Below are 21,708 nucleotides of genomic sequence, written 5' to 3'. Positions count from 1 at the left end.
TGGGTCAAAGCCAGGAACAGGCAACTTAGTCCAGGTCTCCCATGTAGTTGTAATTGGCAGGAACTCTTTTTTTTTTTTTTTTAAAGAAAGATTTTATTTAATAAAAATAAATTTCATAGGTACAGTTTCAGGAATATAGTGGTTCTTCCCCCCATACCCGCCCTCCCACTCCTATTCCATCTTTCATCCCATTCTTCATCAAGATTCATTTTTAATTATCTTTATATATGGAAGACCAACTCTATACTAAGTAAAGATTTCAACAGTTTACACCCACACAGACACACAAAGTATAAAGTACTGTTTGAAGACTAGTTTTACCGTTAATTCTCATAGTACAACACATTAAGGACAGAGGTCCTACATGGGGAACCCTTTTATTTCAATCGGGACTGCTGCCTCTCAGGGCCTGTGTTACTAAGAAGTTGGAGTCAGGAGCCAGAGCTGGGAATCAAACCCAGGCATTCAGATGTGAGATGCTGGTAGCTTGAGCACTAAGCTTAGTACCTGCCCTGAGTAGTTCCTTTTTTATAGGCAAAGGAAAACTTTTAAAATAAATAGAAACTATGCAGTGAGCTATTATAATTTATTCTAAGATGATATTTCATATGAGTCATTTAGAAAGATTTATGCTTTTGAATTGTGGAGGAATTATTTCTGCTTGAGTTTAGAAATAAGCTAGGAAGCAGCTTTATGGGTCTATTACTCCGCCTCTGAGGCCTGAAATGACAAACATGAATCAGTTTTTGGTACTTAGGGAACACAAATCAGATCACACTGTTCTCTGTTCAGGTGGTGTCAGTGAGCTAAGCAATGGCAAGGGTGCCATCCATTATAAATACTTTCCTGTCTTATAATAGAGCCTGGTCGTGCAGCTTTTAAATGCACATGGTAAAGACATAAAATAATTTTCTAAGTAGCTTTTCATGTCTGAAAGTGTCTTAAATAACTACTGTAACATTGATACAGCCATTCAAAAATATTTTATGAGTTAGTAGTTGCCTTGAATTTTAAACTAGCAACATGTTGAGCATGTATGTATTTTTATCGTTTCTTTTATGTTAATAGGTAGTTGTATTTTATCTGTTGAAGCTATGCTATTGCTTGGGGAAAATAATAATTACTGCCTTGAAATGCCAAAGAAAACTGAGCAATAAAGTCAGAATATATTATTTCATGAACAGTAATTCTTACAATACAACGGAGGGAGCTATGTGGAACTTCCATAGTTAAAGAATACTTATGAGAAATTGTTTTGAGTGATTTTCACGTGATTATGGCTAGCCTTAATCCTAATTCCTTTCTCCCTGTAAGTTAAAAAACAAATGTAAAATTTACAAAACAAAACTGAACCCTTCATCAAGCTGCATGAAACTCACAGGGAGACTAGAGCTGAGGCAGAAGCTCTGATGCTCTGTCAGCCCAGGCTCTCACTTTGACTTGCAGTTGTACTGTTAACTCTCCCCACAGGCCCAATCAGTTTTGGTTTTCCATAGGTGTATATGTGGAGTTTTTGACAGTCTGAAGTTAATAATTAGCATCTAGAAATTTCATGACCAGTAGTTGTTAATCTCATTTCAAATGAAAACGTATGGCTACCACATGTTATTAGGAGCTGGCTTGTGGTGTTTGTCTCGCAGGACTTTGAGTGTGCAAGATGTCCCACGACCAGCCTCAAAGAGGTTCACAGAGAACATATGCCATAGTTTTAGGTCTCCTTGTCCTGTGTGTGACTGTTTGAAAAGAGCCCTGTAGTTTTTTTTAAGGTTGGCAATTTGCTATAGAATATGTTTATTTTAAATGTGGAAAGCATGAGATATATCATATAGGGTGGCAACTGAGTTTATATGTGGGATGTTTAATGGATAGATGTTATTTTGTGAGTTCTGCTGTGAACTGCAAACTGTGCATGTGTATAAAAGGTTAAGAGCCCGGGTAGCTGAGTGGGGTGCCATGCTGTTAGCAGACGACGAAAGCAGTATTACTCACCAGGTGCACGCCGTCAGCTCTGTAGAAGATTCCATCTTCATGGAGTCATCTCATGGCCCACTTTTTCTTGAAGCCAGGTAACATTTCCCACAACCAATGAGTTGTCCTTGTTGGAGTTTTTCCAACCAGAGAAACTGAAGCATTTTCTTCCCTAACCTTTTTGTTTGTTTGTTTAAATAAAACATTGCCTGTTGGAATAACTAACTTGCAAGGTGGAAAGAGCTGATATTATCACTTTGGTTTGTAAAATATACTTATATGAAGAGTGATTTTTTTTTTTAAATAGAAACTGGTGAGGATGAGAGATTTGAGTGCTGTGTGTTGCTTTGCCGTGGTAATAAGCATGGAGCACTCTGGCTTGTGTTCTGGCTTTTGATTCTGGACGTTTACAGGTTGCATTTGGTGATAACATAGGATCTGCTGGGACTTGTCCGGAGGCAAAGTAGTTTTGTACAGCCTGAATTCTTGGCTTTTAATTCTTTTGCATATGCCAATGTGTTGGTCTTTTAATGGCATGTGACTTTTCTTCAAATCTGTTAACCTAGTTGTAAAATAACCTAATAAACTAGACACTTTCTCTAAGCTCTTAATTCTGTTAAGTTTTCTACATCATGTCAGTTGTGTTTACTTACCTGAGACTTCAGTGACACTTGAATAAAATGTTGCAACCTTTCCTTCAAGGCTTTATCCTCTTCCTGGTAAGCTGTCATACTTGAGACTCGAGGGCGCTTGGCAGAGTTATTAACTGAGCATGCTCACAGACTCAGTCTGGTCCAGGCTGGCCCTGTTCTTGTCATGCATATTCTGATTTCCTTTACGTCTTACCTTTCATTCCATCATGTTACATTGTGTCCTTTGGTTGGTACTATTTTCACTGCCTGTCTCACTAACACCAAGGGCTTTGGTGTTTTGTTTTGTTTTGTTTTTTTCTCTTTAATTAGCAGTAACCAAATTAATGCACACTGACAAATCTTCCTATCCCCTTTGGGATTTTTTTGGTAAATTTTTGGGGGGTTCAATGTTTCCAAAGTTGACTTTAATTATTGCTCTTAGAAAAGTATTGTCACTTGTCGCTGAACTGCTTACAAGATAGCTTCTTGTTCCTGGGGACAGGAGATTGCACATTATGTTAAGTTCCACAGATGTGACCCTCACAAGTGTGAGATTTCAGCCCCGATTCTCATTTTGAAGGACAGTAGTGGTATTAAAAGTAATGGGTTGATTTGTCTTCTTCATTTCCCATACAAAGAAAATGTATAAAATTTTACATGTCTATTCCCAAGTAATAGCTAACTGCAAAGACATTTGTCTGTATTAATGTCTGCTTTATGTCATTTTCCTAAGATAATGGTTTAGCAGTGTACACATGGCTATATTGATAAATGTTTTTGGTAAGCATTACTGTATGCAATTAGCCTGACAAGTGTGCTAATACTTCCCTAAAAGTAGACTATTATGACTAGTGAAAAGTTTTCATTCTAATCATGTTTTAAATATTAATTATATTTTCTGACTACAGGCACGTGACACAAGCTGACCTCAAGAGCTCCACGTTTTGGCTTCGAGCAAGTTTTGGTGCTACTGTTTTTGCAGTTTTGGGCTTTGCTATGTACAAAGCATTATTGAAACAGCGATGATTAAAAAATTACTGGCCCTACCAAAAACAAATACTTTTATGTACATTCTGAATGCTTTAAATTCTGCTAGAAATATTGAGATATTTATACATGCAGAGTTACTTTATTAATATTTGTAATTCATGCATAAGAGTATTTTAATGATAGTTATAACTGCAGTATTAGCTAGTATATGGGAAGAAAATAGCTTAGCAGTCAAACTAAAATGGCTGTATTTCAGAGGCCAAAAGGGAATATTTTGTAAATAATGTACATATTCAGGCAAGATATGGTCTCCCAAACTGAGATCTAGAAATGATGTTTCTAGACATTTCTCCAAGGTATTACTAGTGCCCACTTGGCTCACTCTCCTAGGTTTAAGTCAGCCCAGAGATTGATTTACTGATGGATCACTTATTTATTTTACATTTACACAGAGTCAGAATGATTCTTTGGTTCTATAAGTACATTGGGCACAATTTGCCATTTTTCTCTCCATTTTTAAAAACACGCAAGTCAGTGTCAGCTTTCCAACACAGCTTTCCTTCATCCACTTGTGGCGGGCCAGCCGTGAAGCCATCGAGCAGTCTAGAGAATTGTATAGCTGAGTACGTGGCTCTCCTTTAAGGAAGAAGTAAGGTAAAAGCAGTTAGCAGAGACGTTAACTGTGTGATTATGTTGCTTTGTCTGTCAGTACATTGAAATTTTATAGCCCTTTCAATCAAATGAGAAAAACAATTTGTATATTATCAATGTTTTTAGTTTAAATAAACAGTTGCCCTTACTACTGTTGAATTTCCTCCCAAAGTGTAAATCATTCTGTGATGGCTGTGTCTATGATAGTATATTACAGTAGCTGCATGTGTCATCAAGTGTTCTATATCTGGCTAGGATAACCAAGAGACAGCACTTTTTTAAATGATAAATCTAATGAATATAAACTCTCACGATAAACCTATTTTTTCCATCACTGACCTTTTCAAGTATTTAAATAAATAACTGCTGTGTACTGTGATCTTGAGTTTTTTGTCTTATAAAGTAAATATTTCAGTGCAGATGTGAATCAAGTCCTGTGGTTTCCATCTTTCTTAGACTGAAAATTATTTTTTCAACATTTTAGTAATACTCATTAGGAAAGAAGTCCAGTGTGATTTAAGTGTAGAAAAGAAAAGCTATTTTAAAACTGTAGGGGAGCCGGCGCCGTGGCTCAACAGGTTAATCCTTCGCCTTGCGGCGCCGGCACACCGGGTTCTAGTCCCGGTTGGGGCACCTGATTCTGTCCCGGTTGCCCCTCTTCCAGGCCAGCTCTCTGCTGTGGCCAGGGAAGGCAGTGGAGGATGGCCCAAGTGCTTGGGCCCTGCACCCCATGGGAGACCAGGAGAAGCACCTGGCTCCTGCCTTTGGATCAGCACGGTGCGCTAGCCGCAGCGCGCCGGCCGCAGCACACCGGCCATGGTGGCCATTGGAGGGTGAACCAACAGCAAAGGAAGACCTTTCTCTCTGTCTCTCTCTCACTGTCCACTCTGCCTGTCCGAAAAAAACTGTAGGGGAATCTATTTTTAGAAAAGGCCAAATGTTGACTCCTACACATACCTCAGGAGTGTGGTTTCTCCTGTGTTCACTTGCTTTTTTTTCTCCTTTAACGTGTTGTTTTCCTTTGTGGTTTTGAGGGACATTTTTTTCCCAAGGTCACACTTTTTGAGCAACTAGTAACAGACTTAATTACTCTATAATCCTGTAAAATAGTAAGTACCATATTTATTTACATACTTCTCAGTTCCCATCCAGCAAACTTCCCTCCCCCCAATTTTCTCCCTAAATTTGAGGGAAATTAAGCAAAAATCTGGTGACTCCTTATTTTTATTATTTTTTGAGAATTTCCCATTTATTCAACAAATTTCTGTCAGTTACTTGGCTTTCAATAACAGTTGATTGTTCTGTCCAAGTTCTTTTTTGTTTTGACTGAAATACTGCTTTAACTAATATGCCTCATACATTGCTGTGCTTGTGAGAAACAGAGGGGAAAAGGCCGTTTGCTGTGAGGGGAAAGTGGTGTGTCTCGGCCTTTTCATTGGAAGTTTAATTGTCTTTAATTCACATGAAGGCAGACTGGGCTGCGCTGTCTTAAACCTACTCTCAAGGAGTCCCCCTGGCAGCTGCCGTCCTCTCTGGAAGACCAGTCCCGTGGAGACAGGCGCTCAGAGGGCAGGCTTGCTGCTTTCTGCTCCGCAGCGTATAAGCTCATGTGGATATTTTTGTTTATTTCACATCCACTTAAGAGACTGGGAATATACAGTAATAAGCTTGTTCTGGCTTTAACAATTTGCTCAGAAGATGCAGACTGTAAGAATACTAAGAAAAAAATTAGGAAAATAGGAACCTGAGAATCAAAAGGAAATCTTCACTTTACACCAATTCTATTATCTTTTTATATCAACTATTATCTTTTTTTTTTTTTTTTAATTTAAAGGCAGAGATACAAAGAAGGATAGCTCTCTCATTCCCTAGCTCACTTCCCAAATACCCACGTAGCCTGGAACTGGAGGCCAAAGGCAGGGGTTGGGAGCTCAATCTGGGTCTGCTGTGTCAGTGACAGGGACCCAGTTACTTGGACTGTCACCACTGCCTCTCATCTTCTGCATTACTAGGAAGCTGGGGGCTGGTGCTAGGAGTAGCAGGTAAAGCCACCACCTGTGGTGCTGGGATCCCATCTGGGCACCAGTTCAAGTCCTGGCTGCTCCACTTCCAATCTAGCTCCCTGCTAATGTGCCTGGGGAAGCAGTGGAAGATGGTCCAAGTGCTTGGGCCCTTGCACCCGCATGGGAGACCCTGAAGAAGCTCTTGGCTCCTGGCTTTGGACCAACCCAGTTCTGGGCATTGAAGCCATTTGGGGAATGAACCAGTAGATGAAAGATCTGTCTCTCTGAAACACTGCCTTTTAAGTAAATAAATAAATCTTTAAAAAAGCAAACAAGAAAAAAAAAAAAAAAAAAAGGAAGGTAGAGTCAGGAGCAGAGCCAGGCATTGGCTCTTAACAGATGTCTTAGCTGCTAGGTTAAATGCCTGCCCCTGTGTTATCTTCTATGTGGATTGTCTTGAGGCTGCTTACCACATTAGTGCTTTAATAGGTGGATTTAAGACAATTTTGTGGAGAAGCATGGCTTGGAAGGTTTCTGGTTCTATGGTATGAAATGGTAGCTTAGCCTTCCTTACTTAGAACATGAAGTCTGATGTCTCTTGCCGTTCGTGTCTTTCACATCTGATCAAGATGGCAACCATCTCTCACACTGTCAGCAGTGAGAACTGCTGTATTAGAGTAGGAGAGGAGTGGCCTCTGAGGGTGGGGCGTTTGGGGAGCCTGTGAAGAAAATGGGACTGAGGCTGTCTAACATCAACTGGTTAGAGAGCGGCACCAGAGAAGAAATACACCGATGAGGCGGTCGAGAGAAAGGAAGCCTTTCCTAAGGGACAGCAGTGAATAATGAATAGCAGAGAAAATAACAAGCAATGGTTTGGGTTCTTCGGTAGAGCATAAATCTTCCCTCAGTGGGCCCTGAGAATGCAGCCGTGGTTAGCTTTGATGTCCTTTTGTCTGAACTCGGCAGTAAAAAGTCAGTATGGGGGTCAGCATCGTGGCTCAATGGGTGAAGCCACTGCCTGCAACAACATCCCATTTGGGCTCCGGCTTCAGTCCTGGCTGCTCCAGTTCAGTCCAGCTCCCTGCTAATGTGCCTGGAGAAGTGTGGAAGATGGCCAAAATACCTGAGACCCTGCACCCACATGGGAGATCTGGATTAAGTTCCTGGCTTCTGGCCTGGGCCTGGCCCAGCCCTGGTCATTGTGGCCATTTAGGGAGTGAACCGGGGAGTGGGAGAGCTTATCTCTCTCTCTCTCTCTCTCTCTCTCTCTCTGTCTCTCCTCTCTGTAACTCTGCCTTTCAAATGAATAAATCTTTTTTAAAAAAGTAATTATAGGCTGGCGCCGCGGCTCACTAGGCTAATCCTCCGCCTTGTGGCGCCGGCACACCAGGTTCTAGTCCCGGTCGGGGCACCGATCCTGTCCCGGTTGCCCCTCTTCCAGGCCAGCTCTCTGCTGTGGCCAGGGAGTGCAGTGGAGGATGGCCCAAGTCCTTGGGCCCTGCACCCCATGGGAGACCAGGATAAGCACCTGGATCCTGCCATCGGCTCAGCGCGGTGCGCTGGCCGCAGCGCGCCTACCGCGGCGGCCATTGGAGGGTGAACCAACGGCAAAAGGAAGACCTTTCTCTCTGTCTCTCTCTCACTATCCACTCTGCCTGTCAAAAAAAAAAAAAAAAATAATAATAATAATTATAAAGGTGCCTTTTTTCAAAATTTGAGATGCAGAGAGAGAACTCCCATTTGCTAGCTCGCTCCCCAGATGTCCATGACAGCTAAAGCTAGACTGGTCCAAACCCAAGAGCTGGGAATTCAGTTCAGGTCTCCCATGTGGGTGTAGGGGCCCAAGGACTTGGGTCATCTTACACTACTTTCCCAGGCCATAGCAGAGAGCTGGATTGGAAAAGGAGCAGCTGGGACTAGAACCGGTGCCCATGTGGGATGCTGGCGCTGCAGGCTAGGGCTTTAATCCACTGTGCCACAGCGCCGGCCCCCTGGCATCATATTTTTAACAGTCTGTGTTTTCAAGAAGGTGATTTGGGAATAGGTGCTTTTTGAGAAGCACCACACTTCAAGACGCTGAATTTAATGTTCACAGTATGATCATGTTCCCCACAGGAAGCCCGACCTTTCAAATGCCTTGATCCCCAGATTCCCAGTCCAGTAACCCACTTTTTAAACCCCTAAGGTTGTAAGTACTTCTTGTCTCTCTAACTCTCAGTGAGAGTTAATGTCTATTTCCTGTTTGGCCTTTAGCTCTATGGATGTCTCTGACCTGTGAGTATCACAGTTTGGTATCTCAGATTTCTGAAGTATGTCCCAATTTCCTCGCTCCCATGACACACTCAGACTTATCTGTCTTAGTTATTTTGGGTTCAGAAAGTTTGGACACCTTACTAGAGGGAGAGCTTTTATACATCAGTAGGAAACACTTCCTGACCTCACAGTGCCATTCTGGTTCCTAGCTGTGTTTTCCAGTAACAGTATTTTGCTCTGTAGATTTTTTAAAAAACTTTTATTTAATGAATATAAATTTCCAAAGTACAGCTTATGGATTACAATGGCTTCCCCCCCCCCCCCACTCTGTAGATTTCATTAAAATTTTTTTTTCTTTTTATTTGAGAAGCAGAGAGACAAACAGAGCATGCTGTTATCTGCTGGTTCACTTCCCAAATTCCATAACTGCCAAGGCAGGGCTGAGGCCAGACTGACAAACTGGAAACTCAGACTGGCAGCTGGAAACTCAATTTAGGTCTCCCCTGTGGATGACAGGAGCCCAATTACTTGAGCCATCCCTGCTGTCTCCCAGGGTCTGCATTGGTAGGAAGCTAGAGGCAGAAGTCAGAGTTGGGAAATCAAACCCACACGCTCTGATGCAGGACACGGGCATCTTCACTACCAGCCTGAACTCCTCTTCCTTCTCTGCCTATAGCACAAACAGTTGCAGAAGTCTGACAGGGAAACTGGGAAATTGTCATTGCATAGGGATTTGGAAGCAGAATGTCAGCTTCATACACAAAAGGGGGCTTTGCCAATATGACCTTCATGTGTTGAAAAAATCTCATATAAGAACATCATTTTTGTCTTTGAGCATTTTTTTTTTTTTTAGATTTATTTATTTGAAGACAGTTACAGAGAGAATGAGAGAGATCTTCCATCTGTTGGTTCACTCTAAGATGGCCTCAATGGCCAGGGCTGGGCCAAGCCAAAGCCAGGAGCTTCATTTGGGTCTCCCACATGGGTTCAGGGGCCCAAGGACTTGGGCCATCCTTTGTTGCTTTCCTAGGCAGGAGCTGGACTGGAAGTAGAACAGCAAGGACCCTAACTGATGCCCATATGGGATGCTAGCATTGTAGGCAGTGGCTTGACCTGTTATACCACGACGTGATCCCCCAGCATTTTTTTAAAGGTTTATTTAATTGAAAGAGGTACAGAAAGGGAGAGAGATCTTCCATCCACTGGTTCATTCCCCCAAATGACCACAACATATGATGTACACATACATATTATAGAATTATATGGGCGGCCGGCGCCGTGGCTTAACAGGCTAATCCTCCGCCTTGTGGCACCGGTTGGGGCGCCGGATTCTGTCCCGGTTGCCCCTCTTCCAGGCCAGCTCTCTGCTGTGGCCCAGGGAGGAAGTGGAGGATGGCCCAAGTGCTTGGGCCCTGTACCTCATGGGAGACCAGGAGAAGCACCTGGCTCCTGGCTTCGGATCAGCATGATGCGCCAGCTGCGGTGGCCATTGGAGGGTGAACCAATGGCAAAAAGGAAGACCTTTCTCTCTGTCTCTCTCTCACTGTCCACTCTGCCTGTCCAAAAAAAAAAAAAAAAAAAAGAATTATATGGGCATATATGCTGTGGTTGAACTCACAGATCGAAAACTTTAAAGGTCAAGATAGTGAATATTTGGCTGGCGCTGCGGCTCAATAGGCTAATCCTCCGCCTAGCGGCGCCGGCACACTGGGTTCTAGTCCTGGTCGGGGCGCTGGATTCTGTCCCGGTTGCCCCTCTTCCAGGTCAGCTCTCTGCTGTGGCCTGGGAAGGCAGTGGAGGATGGCCCAAGTGCTTGGGCCCTGCACCTCATGGGAGACCAGGAGAAGCACCTGGCTCCTGGCTTCGGATCAACGGGATGCGCCGGCTGTGGCGGCCATTGGAGGGTGAACCAACAGCAAAAAGGAAGACCTTTCTGTCTCTCTCTCTCACTATCCACTCTGCCTGTCAAAAAAAAAAAAAAAAGATAGTGAATATTTGAGACTTTCACAACTACTCAACTCTGTCATAATATGAAAGCAGCCATAGGTGATATGTAAACATAGAATATGAAAACATTCTAGTAAAACTTTATTTAGGAACCCTGAAATTTGAATTTCACATAATCATTTTGTACCACAAAATATTTTGATTTTTAAATTTTTTTTTTATGGTTTATTTACTTGAGTTACAGAGAGGGAGAGGCAGAGAGAGAGAGATCTTCCACCCAATGGTTCACTCCCCAAATGACCACAAAACCAGGGCTGGGCAAGGCCAAAGCCAGGAGCCAGGAGCCTCCTCTGGGTCTCCTATGTGGGTGAAGGGGCCCAAGCACTTGGGCCATCTTCAGCTGCTCTCCCAGGTGTGTTTTCAAAGAGCTGGATCAGAAATGGATCAGCCAGGACTCGAACCGGCGCCCATATGGGATGCCAACCCTACTGATGGTGGCTCAATGCATTAGGCCATAGTGCCAGCTCCTTCATTTTTCTTTTTTCTCTTTTTTAAGATTGACTTATTTATTTGAAAGGCAGAGAGGCAAAGGCAGAGTGAGACAGAGGTCTTCCATTTGCTGGTTCATTCCCCATATGGCCACAATGGAGCTGAGTTGATCCAAATCCAGGAGCCAGGAGCTTCTTGCAATCTCATGTTGGTACAGAGTCCCAAGGACTTGGGCCATCTTCTATTGCTTTCCCAGGCTGTAGCAGAGAGCTGGAGTGTAAGAGGAGCAGCCGGGACTCAAACCCGGGCGTATATGGGATGCTGGTGCTGCAGGTAGCAGCTTTACCTGCTACACCCCAGCGCCGGCCCCTTGGTTTTTCTTACCCATTTAAAATATAGAAGTCCTTCTTGACTGAATGGCTGTACAGAAACTGACACAGCAGTGTTTACTAGTCATTAAAAATGTTCCCTGATTATTTTGGCATTTGGAAAGCTACAGTTCCAGGAAGAATTTAAAAATCCAGTCGTCATGGTTTGTGCGTATGGAAACATTCTGGCCATGCAGCTGGTGTTTGGGTTTTCATGTTTTCTGACCCAGTAGTTCACAGTGGCACGGTGGTCTGGTAAGCTGGGGCTAACCCTGGAGGGTGGTCTAGTGCTCAGAAGGTAAAAGGAGCCTTGGTTCTACTTCTGAGTCTGCCTGGAGCTTGTCTTTGGGTGCTTTATCCATGCTGTTATTATTTTTTTAAAGATTTATTTACTTGAAAGAGTTACACAGATAGAGGAGAGGCAGAGAGAGAGAATCTTCCATCTGCTAGTTCACTCCACAATTGGCCACAATGGCCGGAGCTGTGCCGATCCAAAGCCAGGAGCCAGGCTTCTTCTGGTGCAGGGGCCCAAGGACTTGGGCCATCTTCCACTACTTTCCCAGGCCACAGCAGAGCTGGATCGGAAGCGGAGCAGCCAGGACTCAAACCAGCACCCATATGGGATGCCAGCACTTCAGGTTGTGGCTTTACCCGCTACACTACAGCGCTGGTACCTTTATCCATGTTTGTTTTCATCTTGTCCAGACTCTTTTTGCAACACATGAAAGGCAAGAGAACGCCAGGAAGATGTTTACTTTGAATTCTGGTTAGCAAGGGAATTTACCCCCTTGTGTGTGTGACCATGTGATAATGCTTCTCACTTCCTTAGATTTCAGAGTCAGCATTTGAGAGCTTGTGGACCAAAAAGGCCATCTGTCTAACCCCATGCTGTTAAAGCATACACTGAGCACAATAAGTGGAAGTGACTTCCGGAACCACACTCCACATCAGTAGCAGAGTTGGGCCTGGGAGCCACGGTGTCCTGATTCCCAGGTCAGTGGTCCCGGCCACTGGGGAGCCAGCCTTCTGTGACTGGCTTCACTTCTGCCCTTTGGTAGGTTTGCAGTGTATTCCTTTCTAAAAGCCAGGTCTCAGGAGGACGAAGAAAAGGTAGAGTCCCACAAAAGACGTATCATATTTTTGTTTCTAAAAAGGGTTAGAGTCAGTGAAGCAAATTTTCTGGAAGTCACGTGGTCTCCCCATGGGATTTTGCCTGCGTTTCTGGTAGCCTCACTGGGTGGTTGCTGGTGTCTGGAGTGGAGTGCAGGCATGGGGGTTTGGTTTATTCCAGGTGGAGGTCACTGAGGGAAGGTGGTGGATAATTACTCTTTTTAAAGTGTTCTTTATGATTTTTTTTTTTTTTTTTGACAGGCAGAGTGGATAGAGAGAGAGACAGAGAGAAAGGTCTTCCTTTTTGCCGTTGGTTCACCCTCCAATGGCCGCTGCGGTCGGCGCATCTCGCTGATCCGAAGCCAGAAGCCAGGTGCTTCTCCTGGTCTCCCATGCAGGTGCAGGGCCCAAGCACTTGGGCCATCCTCCACTGCCTTCCCGGGCCACAGCAGAGAGCTGGCCTGGAAGAGGGGCAACCAGGACAGAATCCAGCACCCCGACCGGGACTAGAACCTGGTGTGCCAGCGCCACAAGGCGGAGGATTAGCCTGTTAAGCCACGGCGTCGGCCTGTTCTTTATGATTTTTGCTTAACTGTTAAATTGTTGATTTTGAGAAAAAAAAGTTTTACTTTTTATTCACATCTTATAAAGGAAAAGTACCTTGGAACAGGATATTCAGTTGGGAAGAACTAGAAAAAAAAGTGTTGTCACTAACTTAACCGCCTTTGCTGTACTCTGCTACACTCTGCCTCTGGGTTTCTCTGCCTCGTTACTCTGTCTGGAGCAGGGGTGGCTGAATGTGTCTTCACACATCTACTGCTCTTCCCTGGCCCCCTCTCAGATCCTTTCCTGTCTCCCCAGATTCTCAGAGTGTGGTCACAGCTCCTGGGAACTTGTAAGAAATACAACTCTGAACACTCTCACCACCCCCCACCTGCACCCGCCAACACACACACACCCTGGCCCACTGAATCAGAAACTCGGAGACTGCGATCCAGCAAAGTCTACGTTAAACACCCCCACCACCCGCTCCCTACCTCCTGCCTCAGCCCTACCCACCACCCCGTGATCCGTGTTGAGAACCACTGCACTAGATCTTGAAGAAGTCAGAGGGATTCGTTCCACAGGTTTTGCCCTCAAAGAGGTTATAGTCTTTCTATTTGGGCATTTAAGTTGTAAATTTGCTAGCAGTACAGCGCTTCATTTATGTAAAAGACATTACATTATGCATATGTACAATTTTTATTTAAAAATAGAACAAGTCCTTCAATGTCTTCCCCTTCCCCTTAGGATAAAATTCAGATCCTAAAGTGGTTCCAAAGCTCTGTAGCCACATCTGCCTTCTCTGGCCACATTTCTGGGGATGCACCTTGCTCATTCCCTCTTGCACTAAATGCCCGCCCTGTCTGGGACCCTGTCGTCCCATCTCTTAATCCTTTGCTGTTCTCCACTTGGAATGCTCGGCTCTCTGATTTTTTATTATTTTTTTTTTATTTTATTTTTTTTTAATTTTTATTTTTGACAGGCAGAGTGGACAGTGAGAGAGAGACAGAGAGAAAGGTCTTCCTTTTGCCGTTGGTTCACCCTCCAATGGCCGCCGCGGTAGGTGCGCTGCGGCCGGCGCACCGCGCTGATCCGATGGCAGGAGCCAGGTGCTTATCCTGGTCTCCCATGGGGTGCAGGGCCCAAGGACTTGGGCCATCCTCCACTGCCTTCCCAGGCCACAGCAGAGAGCTAGCCTGGAAGAGGGGCAACCGGGACAGGATCGGCGCCCCAACCGGGACTAGAACCTGGTGTGCCGGCGCTGCGAGGCAGAGGATTAGCCTAGTGAGCCGCGGCGCCGGCCTGGCTCTCTGATTTTTGCAGAGCAGTGTCATGCTTGTCACTCAGCTCAGTTTAAATGTCACTTCCCCAGAGCGGAGCCTTCCCAGATCACCTCTTCTAAGGAAGCTGCGCAGAAACCCAGTCTGCCATCACGCTGGATTGTCAGCATCTCTGCCTGCCTGCCTGCCCTGTCCGTCTTTCCTGCCTCCTTCCCGCCCCTCACTCCTTCCTTTTTCATGTCTGTTCCTCCATTTCTTAGGTGTACTTCCTACATGAAGGGAAGGATGGGGCTTCTTCTATCTTAAACATCCCTGTATGCTCAGATCCTAGAATGATACTTGGCACATAGTTGGTGCTCAGTAAATTTTGTTTTTTTGATAGGCAGAGTGGGCAGTGAGAGAGAGAGAGAGGAAGGTCTTCCTTTGCCGTTGGTTCACCCTCCAATGGCCACTGCAGCCGGTGCACCGCGCTGATCCGAAGCCAGGAGCCAGGTGCTTCTCCTGGTCTCCCATGGGGTGCAGGGCCCAAGCACTTGGGCCATCCTCCACTGCACTCCCAGGCCACAGCAGAGAGCTGGCCTGGAAGCGGGGCAACCAGGACAGAATCCGGCGCCCCGACCGGGGCTAGAACCCGGTGTGCCGGCGCCGCTAGGCGGAGGATTAGCCTGTTGAGCCACGGCGCCGGCCCAGTAAATTTTGTTTTAAAATCAATACATGAACTGACAAATAAGTGAACTTCAAGCTATTTGCCTTAAAACCATGGAAGTTAGTGCAGCTTACTGGGTTGAGTGAGGAAATCAAACTAAAGAAAACCAAAATATTTCCTGCAGAGATGTCTAACACCTGGGTGAGGGGTAAGGCAGGGGAGCTCAGCAGATTGGTGGAGGGTAATCCGATCCACTAGCCGCAGCCCTGTTAGGATCTGAACCTTTCTTCTAGCCACCTGGTCTGCCGGACTCCTCAGCCTGAGCTCTACAGCCTCCTACTCCTACACTTAGTTTTTATCAGGGGAGGATTCCGTACTGCTCGGTCCTCCATTTCTTCCAGAAATACATATTTGGAGCCTCCTTCCTATAAGGTGCTGGGTAGGGTGTTGTGAACAGTAAAGAGGAACTAGTTACAGTGGAGGTGCCTTATTCAGAGACCTTCCCATGGCAGGAGGTAATGTGCAAATAAATGTTACTGCATGTGGAGAAGTGGTAAGAACCCTAAGGAAGAAAACCAATAAAAGTGGTGGGGATTCGAGCAAAGAGAGTTGTCTCCAACCGGGGAGCTTCTAGAGAGCTTGTTGGAGGAGGAAGTGTTCAGCTGGCACCTTGAGCAGGACAACAGGGTATCAAGTCAAGTTTGTCTGCACTGAAAGAGTTGAGGTGACTGTGTGCCTTGTGCTTCTGGGGTAAGGAATTGCCTGCCGCCTGCTGTAAGTCAGCCGAGCCACGTGCTTCTTTAAACCTTGTCAAAGGAGCAGCCGGATTTGAAAACTGTGCTGTGTCATCATGTGCTTGGAGCAGAATAGGTGGTTTCTCAAGCAGCATGAAAGCGTGTTGAGCAGTTCCATGTCAACAGGCATCAGATTATCACTGTGTTGCTAGCCAGCTGCAGATGTTACATCTTGTACCCCAGTCAGGATTCTGCCACATTTTAGGAGTCAGGTGGGGAGCCAGAGGTACTCTTTGCCAGAAAGGACCTTCCCAGCCCAAATGACTGTCCAACAGTCAGTGAGAAAGAATTCAAGAGACGTCTGTCACCTGCTGAGAGAGCCTTCCTGCGTGGCCAGGACCACAGAGCTCCCACAGTTAGGGCCCTGGGAAGTGGGCCAAGGGAGCTTGCTGTGGGTGTCTCCTGGCTAGCTTCTCTGGGCCGGTTGAGCTACCTATCTTTAGAAGTCCCTGCTGCACTCTCTCTCTGCCAAGCTGTATTTATGCTCCGTCAGATTTCTCAGTGTATCCTCTCTTTGGATGGTGAGTTTTAGAACAGGAAACGTGGGGTTCTGGAGGGACGACTTGTATGACTTGTATATGTTGCTTCACTAGGTGCTTGTTGAGAGAAGGAAGACAGGCCGCTTACCCAACTGAGTTGCTTACCCAACTCAGTACAGCATCCGGTTCTTAAACTGCGTTCCTATTGTAGGGGTTAACGTTCAACACTGCCTCCACGGAACAGTCTGTGTGCTGCTTACACTGTATTTTAACTAAAAATCTAAAGAACACAAAAGAAATCCCCGGATTCTGACACTGCACGTGAAAGGTTTAGGGCAGGTGGAGGGGTGGGAAAATGACAGGTAAGGATGTAGGTGAGCAGGCAGTTCTCACCTTAGGTCGATTCACGGCGTGCAGGAATGCTTGGTGGGGGGATAGCCCCTTGTTTTCTTGTGTGATATTTAGGGGTGCTTATAAAAAGGGGATTGCCAATCTGCGGATCTTGATCCCCCCTCGTCGAGATGACTTCTCATTCCCAGCTAGTGGGTTGGAGTCCCACTCATCTTATAGCAGGATACCTCTCTTAAGGTGTCTCCTCTCAAAAAAATAGAAGCAACAAAGTAACAGCTCCTTCTCAGAGAGGAATGGGGGTCATGGCAGACAAGGGTAAAACTCCTGTTGCAGAAGAGGAGTTTTTTTTTTTTTTGCTCATCATCTGTCCTTTGAATTCTCGGAGTCCCAGAAAAAGGAACTCAGTTAGCATTGCCCTGGGGGACCCTCTACAGTGCTCCAAACGGTGGGTGGAGGGCAAGGCGCCTTCTTGCTTAAGAAATTATTCTTGAGTCCTTGCAGAGAGCAGGACAGCATACATGGGAACTTCCAAGGTTGCAAAATGAAAATGGTTTACTTTCAGGGTGCAACTGAAGCCCTGGGGATGGACAGATTCTCAAGTACTTTGACCTCTTGCCAGGACAAGAAAGCACTACTTAAAAACATTGGGAAAAAGTATTTGGAGCATCTGGATTTGTTGGTTCTCTAGTTTTCCTCCCCCCTCCTACCTCCCCTCAAGTTCCAGGAAGAGAGTCTGACTTAGCCCCCTTCCCAGCAGTACAAGGCCAGAATCACCCTGGACCTCCCTCCGGACCGCCTGTCCATCTCCACGCCACTTGGAAGCCCTGGCCCCTGGAGGAAAACTGCTGACCTAGAAACTCCCCTCGTTCTAGCATGCAGCTGAGCTAAGCCTTTCTTTGGGGCCTGTTCTTCCAGCTTTCACTTTCCTTCCTTGTTTCCTTTATTTCTAGAATTCTGAGAGCTATACTGTTCATTGTCTCTACCCATCATTATTAAGGGAGAGAGAGGCAAACATTCCCATGGTAACAGTTTCATCTCAAAATATCTGAATGTTATTAGCTGCCTTCCCACTCCAGGGAAAAGATGAGATTCTTTTTTTAAAAAAACCTTCATCCTCAGAGTAAGGTTGACAGATCCTCTCCACACTGCAGGGAGCCCTGCCCAGATCAGGGGCAGAGACAGGAAAGACTCAGGGAGCCAGGCTTGTTTCTTAGCCAGCTGCACTCCTGAGCAGAACACAGTGCTTCAGAAACCTAATGCTGCATGGTTCTGACACTGACCTAGGGAACTGCTGGCTCCAGGACCCCTGCGGGGGCAAGCAACAGTGAGCTCGAGATGGAGCAGCATAGACTTGGTTCAGAGATCACAGGCAGAGTTAAGAGAGGGTGCGACAGAGAGAGCTCTTCCATCCTCTGGTTCACTCCCCAAATGCCCACAAAAACCAGGTTAGGCCAGGCTGAAGCCAGAAACCTGGAGCTCAATTCAGGTCTCCCACATGGATGACAGACCCAAGTATTTGAACCATCATCTCTTGCTTCTCAGGCTGCTCATTAACAGGAAGCTGGAACTGGAAGCAGAGCTGGGACCCCAAACCCAGACAGGCCCCATATGAGATGTGGGTATTCTAGGCAGCATCTTAACTACACTGCACCAAACGCCTGCCCAAGCTCCACCCCTTAAAAGCAAAGGTGTCAAAGACTGGCCACCAAGATACATATTCAGTGAAAACAGCAAGAAGCAGAGTAGTTGGTAAGTCTGAATACTATGCATGGCTTATAAAGGGAAGAAGGATAAATACACAGATAAGTACACCTTTATATACATGAGTATATGGTGTAGGAGTACCTCTCAGAGGGTATTACAGTCAGCTGGTCTTAGGAGAAGGCCTGGGGGCAGGCAGGAGAGAGAGCTGCTTTCTGTAGCTTTCAAAATTTATCTGTACAAATACTCCTTAATTATAAAGTCTACTTTTTAAAGACAGGTAAGAATAACATAAATCACATTGATGAAAGAATTTGAAATGACCAGTTTTGGGTGGAATCCGTTTGTAAAAGCTATTAAGGTAAATGATGTGGGGAGATTGGTTTGCTTGCTTGCTTGTTGTCTCTGGAGCAAGTTTGCTTTCTCTGAAAGCGTGTGTTGAGACAAGAGGCTTATAAACAAAATGTTCAAGGAAAATAAATTGAGCTCTCTGAAGGAGGGAGGTTGGAAGCGAACTTCCTCAAGCTCATGTCATATACACCCACCTACCTGCATTTGCACTTATCTCTTGTACTTTCTTCTTCCTGCAGAGAAACTGTCCCTAAGCAACCTCTTTACTTAAGCACTAGATTCCACCCTTCTGATCTGTATGCTCCAGCGATTCTCCCTCTTTCCTGCAGCATGGATTTTTTTTTTCCCTCTCCCTCCTGGATGTTTGTGTTAACAACCAAACATACTGTTATTTCTCCCAACTGAAAAAGATACCTTCTTGTCCTCATTTCTCTGTTCCCTTTACAACAACATTGCTTGAAAGAATTTCTCCAGTGTCTCCTCCTATTGTTTTTTTTTTCTCTCTCTCTCTTTTAATTAATTAATTTATTTGAAAGGCAGAGTCACAGAGAGGGAGAGATCTTCCATCTGCTGGTTCATTCCCTAGATAACCACAATGGCCATGGCTGGGCCAAGCTGAAGCCAGGAGCCAGGAGCTTCTTCCAGGTCTCTCACTATTCTCTTTTTAAAACTTGAGATATAACTCACATAGCATAAAATTCGTCCTTTTGAAGTGTGGTTTAAGATACAGTAGTTTTAGGCCGGCGCCGTGGCTCAACAGGCTAATCCTCCGCCTTGCGGCGCCAGCACACCGGGTTCTAGTCCCGGTCGGGGCACCGATCCTGTCCCGGTTGCCCCTCTTCCAGGCCAGCTCTTTGCTGTGGCCAGGGAGTGCAGTGGAGGATGGCCCAAGTCCTTGGGCTCTGCACCCCATGGGAGACCAGGATAAGCACCTGGCTCCTGCCATCGGAACAGCGCGGTGCGCCGGCCGCAGCGCGCTACCGCGGCGGCCATTGGAGGGTGAACCAACGGCAAGGGAAGACCTTTCTCTCTGTCTCTTTCTCTCTCACTGTCCACTCTGCCTGTCAAAAATAAAAAAAAATTAAAAAAAATAAAAGATACAGTAGTTTTTAGTATATTCACAAAATTGTGTAACCACCACCAATTCCAAATACATTTCATCACTCATAAAAGAAATCTGTACCTATTAACAGTCACTCCCTTTATTAACTTTTCATTACTGTAACGAGAAACCCAAGGCAAGCCAACTTTATGAAGAAAAGAGGTTTGTGTGGGCTCATGGTTCAGGAGGTTCACAGTCAAGATCAGGAGGGCCCAGTTGGTTCAGCGTCTGTTCATGATGGCAGAGTCCTGAGGTGGCATCATAGGCATCACACGGCAGGAGACCAGGAGCATGGGTGTCTGTGCAGTGTCTCTCCTTGCAAAGCCACTAAGATTCAATCATGGACTCTGCCCCACCCTAATGACCTAATTCAATGTAATCACTTCTCCAAACATCAAAATTGGATTAAGTTTACCCTTTAGAACCATTAACATGAGGCTTTGGGACCTGCACTCCTACATGAGCTGGGGGACAGATATTCAGACAATATCCCTTCTGGTTACCACCCTTCCCCAAATCCCTACAACTGCTAATCTACTTTCTGTCTCTGTGCACCTGCCTCTTCTGGACATCTCATCCAAATGGAATATCATGGTCTGTTCTGTCTGGCTTCTTCCACACAGCATACGATTTTCAAGGTTCATCCTTGTTATAGCACACACAGGTCAGTACTTCCCTCCTTTATAAAGCTGAATTATATTCCGTTGTATGGATATCCACGTTTTTTATCCATTCATCTCTTTATGTGTATTTGAGTTGTTTCCAGCATTTGGTTATTATCAATACTGCTTTTAATATTAGAACAATTTTCAGATTGATTGATTTATTTGAAAGGCAGAGTGACAGAGAGGGAGAGATGGAGAAACATATCTTTCATCTGCTGTCACCCCCCAAGTGGCTACAGCAGCCAGATTTGGGCCGGTCCAAAGCCAGGAGCCAGGAACTCTATCCAGCTCTTCTTCAAGGACTTGGGCCATCTTGTGCTACCTTCCCAGGCACATTAACAGGAAACTAGATTGGAGGTATGGCAGCTAAAAATTGAATGAAGACTCTGATTTGGGATGCTGCCATCACAGGCTGTTCTTAACCCACTGAGCTATTATGCCACAATGCTGGTTCCTGAAAATAAATTTATTTGAAAGGCAGAGTGACACAGAGAGAGGGCCCTCTTATCTGTTGCCTCACTCCCCAAATGCCTGCAAACAGCTGGGGCTGGATCATGTCATGGTCAGGAGCTCAGAACTCAATCTGGGTCTCCCACATGGGTGACAGGGACCCAAGTCCTTGAGCCATCACCTGCTGCCTCCTAGGTTGTACGTTAGCAAGAAGCTGGAATTAGGAGCAGAGCTAGGAATCAAGCCCAGGCAGTCTGATGTGGCCTGTGGGTGCTCCAGATGGCATCTTTTTTTTATTTTTAAGATTTATGTATTTATTTGAAAGAGTTACACAGAGAGAGAAGGAGAAGCAGAGAGAGAAAAAGGTCTTCCATCCGCTAATTCACTCCCCAGTTGACTGCAACAGCCAATCAGGAGCCAGGAGGTTCTTCCGGGTCTCCCATGCGGTGCAGGGGCCCAAGGAGTTGGACCAGTACTGCTTTCCCAGGCCATAGCAGAGGTCTGGATCGGAAGTGGAGCAGCCGGGACTCAAACTGGTACCCATATGGGATGCTGGCACTGCAGGCGGCAGCTTTACCTGCCACGCCACAGTGCGGGCCCCTGCATGGCATCTTAACCACTGCTACAGGTGCCTGCCCCTGCTGTGAACAATTGCATTTAAGTTTTTGTGTGGAGATATGTTTATAGTTTTCTTGGGTATATACTAGGAGTGGAATTGCTGGGTCACATAGTAACTCATGTTTAACATTTTGAGTAACTGTCAAACTGTTCTCCAAAGTGACTGCAACATTTACATTCTCATCATTCTTTCCCACTGTCAACACTTGTTATTGTCCATCTTTTTGTATTATAGCCATCCCAGCTGGTGTGAAATGGTAAGCCACTGTGGTTTTGATTTGCAGTTTAATAACTGGTGTTCAGCATGTTTTCATGTG

General features: G+C 45.5%; 1 protein-coding gene across 6 annotated transcripts in view; it reads left to right on the top strand.

Moving 5' to 3' along the window:
* The window catches only part of RHOT1 (ras homolog family member T1), a 92,168-nt gene extending 87,554 nt beyond the window's left edge, over positions 1–4,614 (top strand). For 4 of the 6 annotated variants that reach the window (XM_062174978.1, XM_062174980.1, XM_062174981.1 and 1 more), the window contains one exon: positions 3,509–4,614. In XM_062174978.1, coding sequence (XP_062030962.1) covers positions 3,509–3,626 — 118 coding nt within the window. In that variant the 3' untranslated portion in view covers positions 3,627–4,614. The other 2 variants (XM_062174977.1, XM_062174979.1) reach the window with 1 other exon arrangement.
* The last annotated feature ends 17,094 nt before the right edge of the window (positions 4,615–21,708 follow it).

This window comes from Lepus europaeus, chromosome 18 (genome assembly GCF_033115175.1).
Source record: "Lepus europaeus isolate LE1 chromosome 18, mLepTim1.pri, whole genome shotgun sequence".
Lineage (NCBI taxonomy): Eukaryota > Metazoa > Chordata > Mammalia > Lagomorpha > Leporidae > Lepus > Lepus europaeus.
The sequence above is the reverse complement of the archived record's forward strand: the minus strand, read 5'-3'. Positions and strand labels throughout refer to the sequence as shown.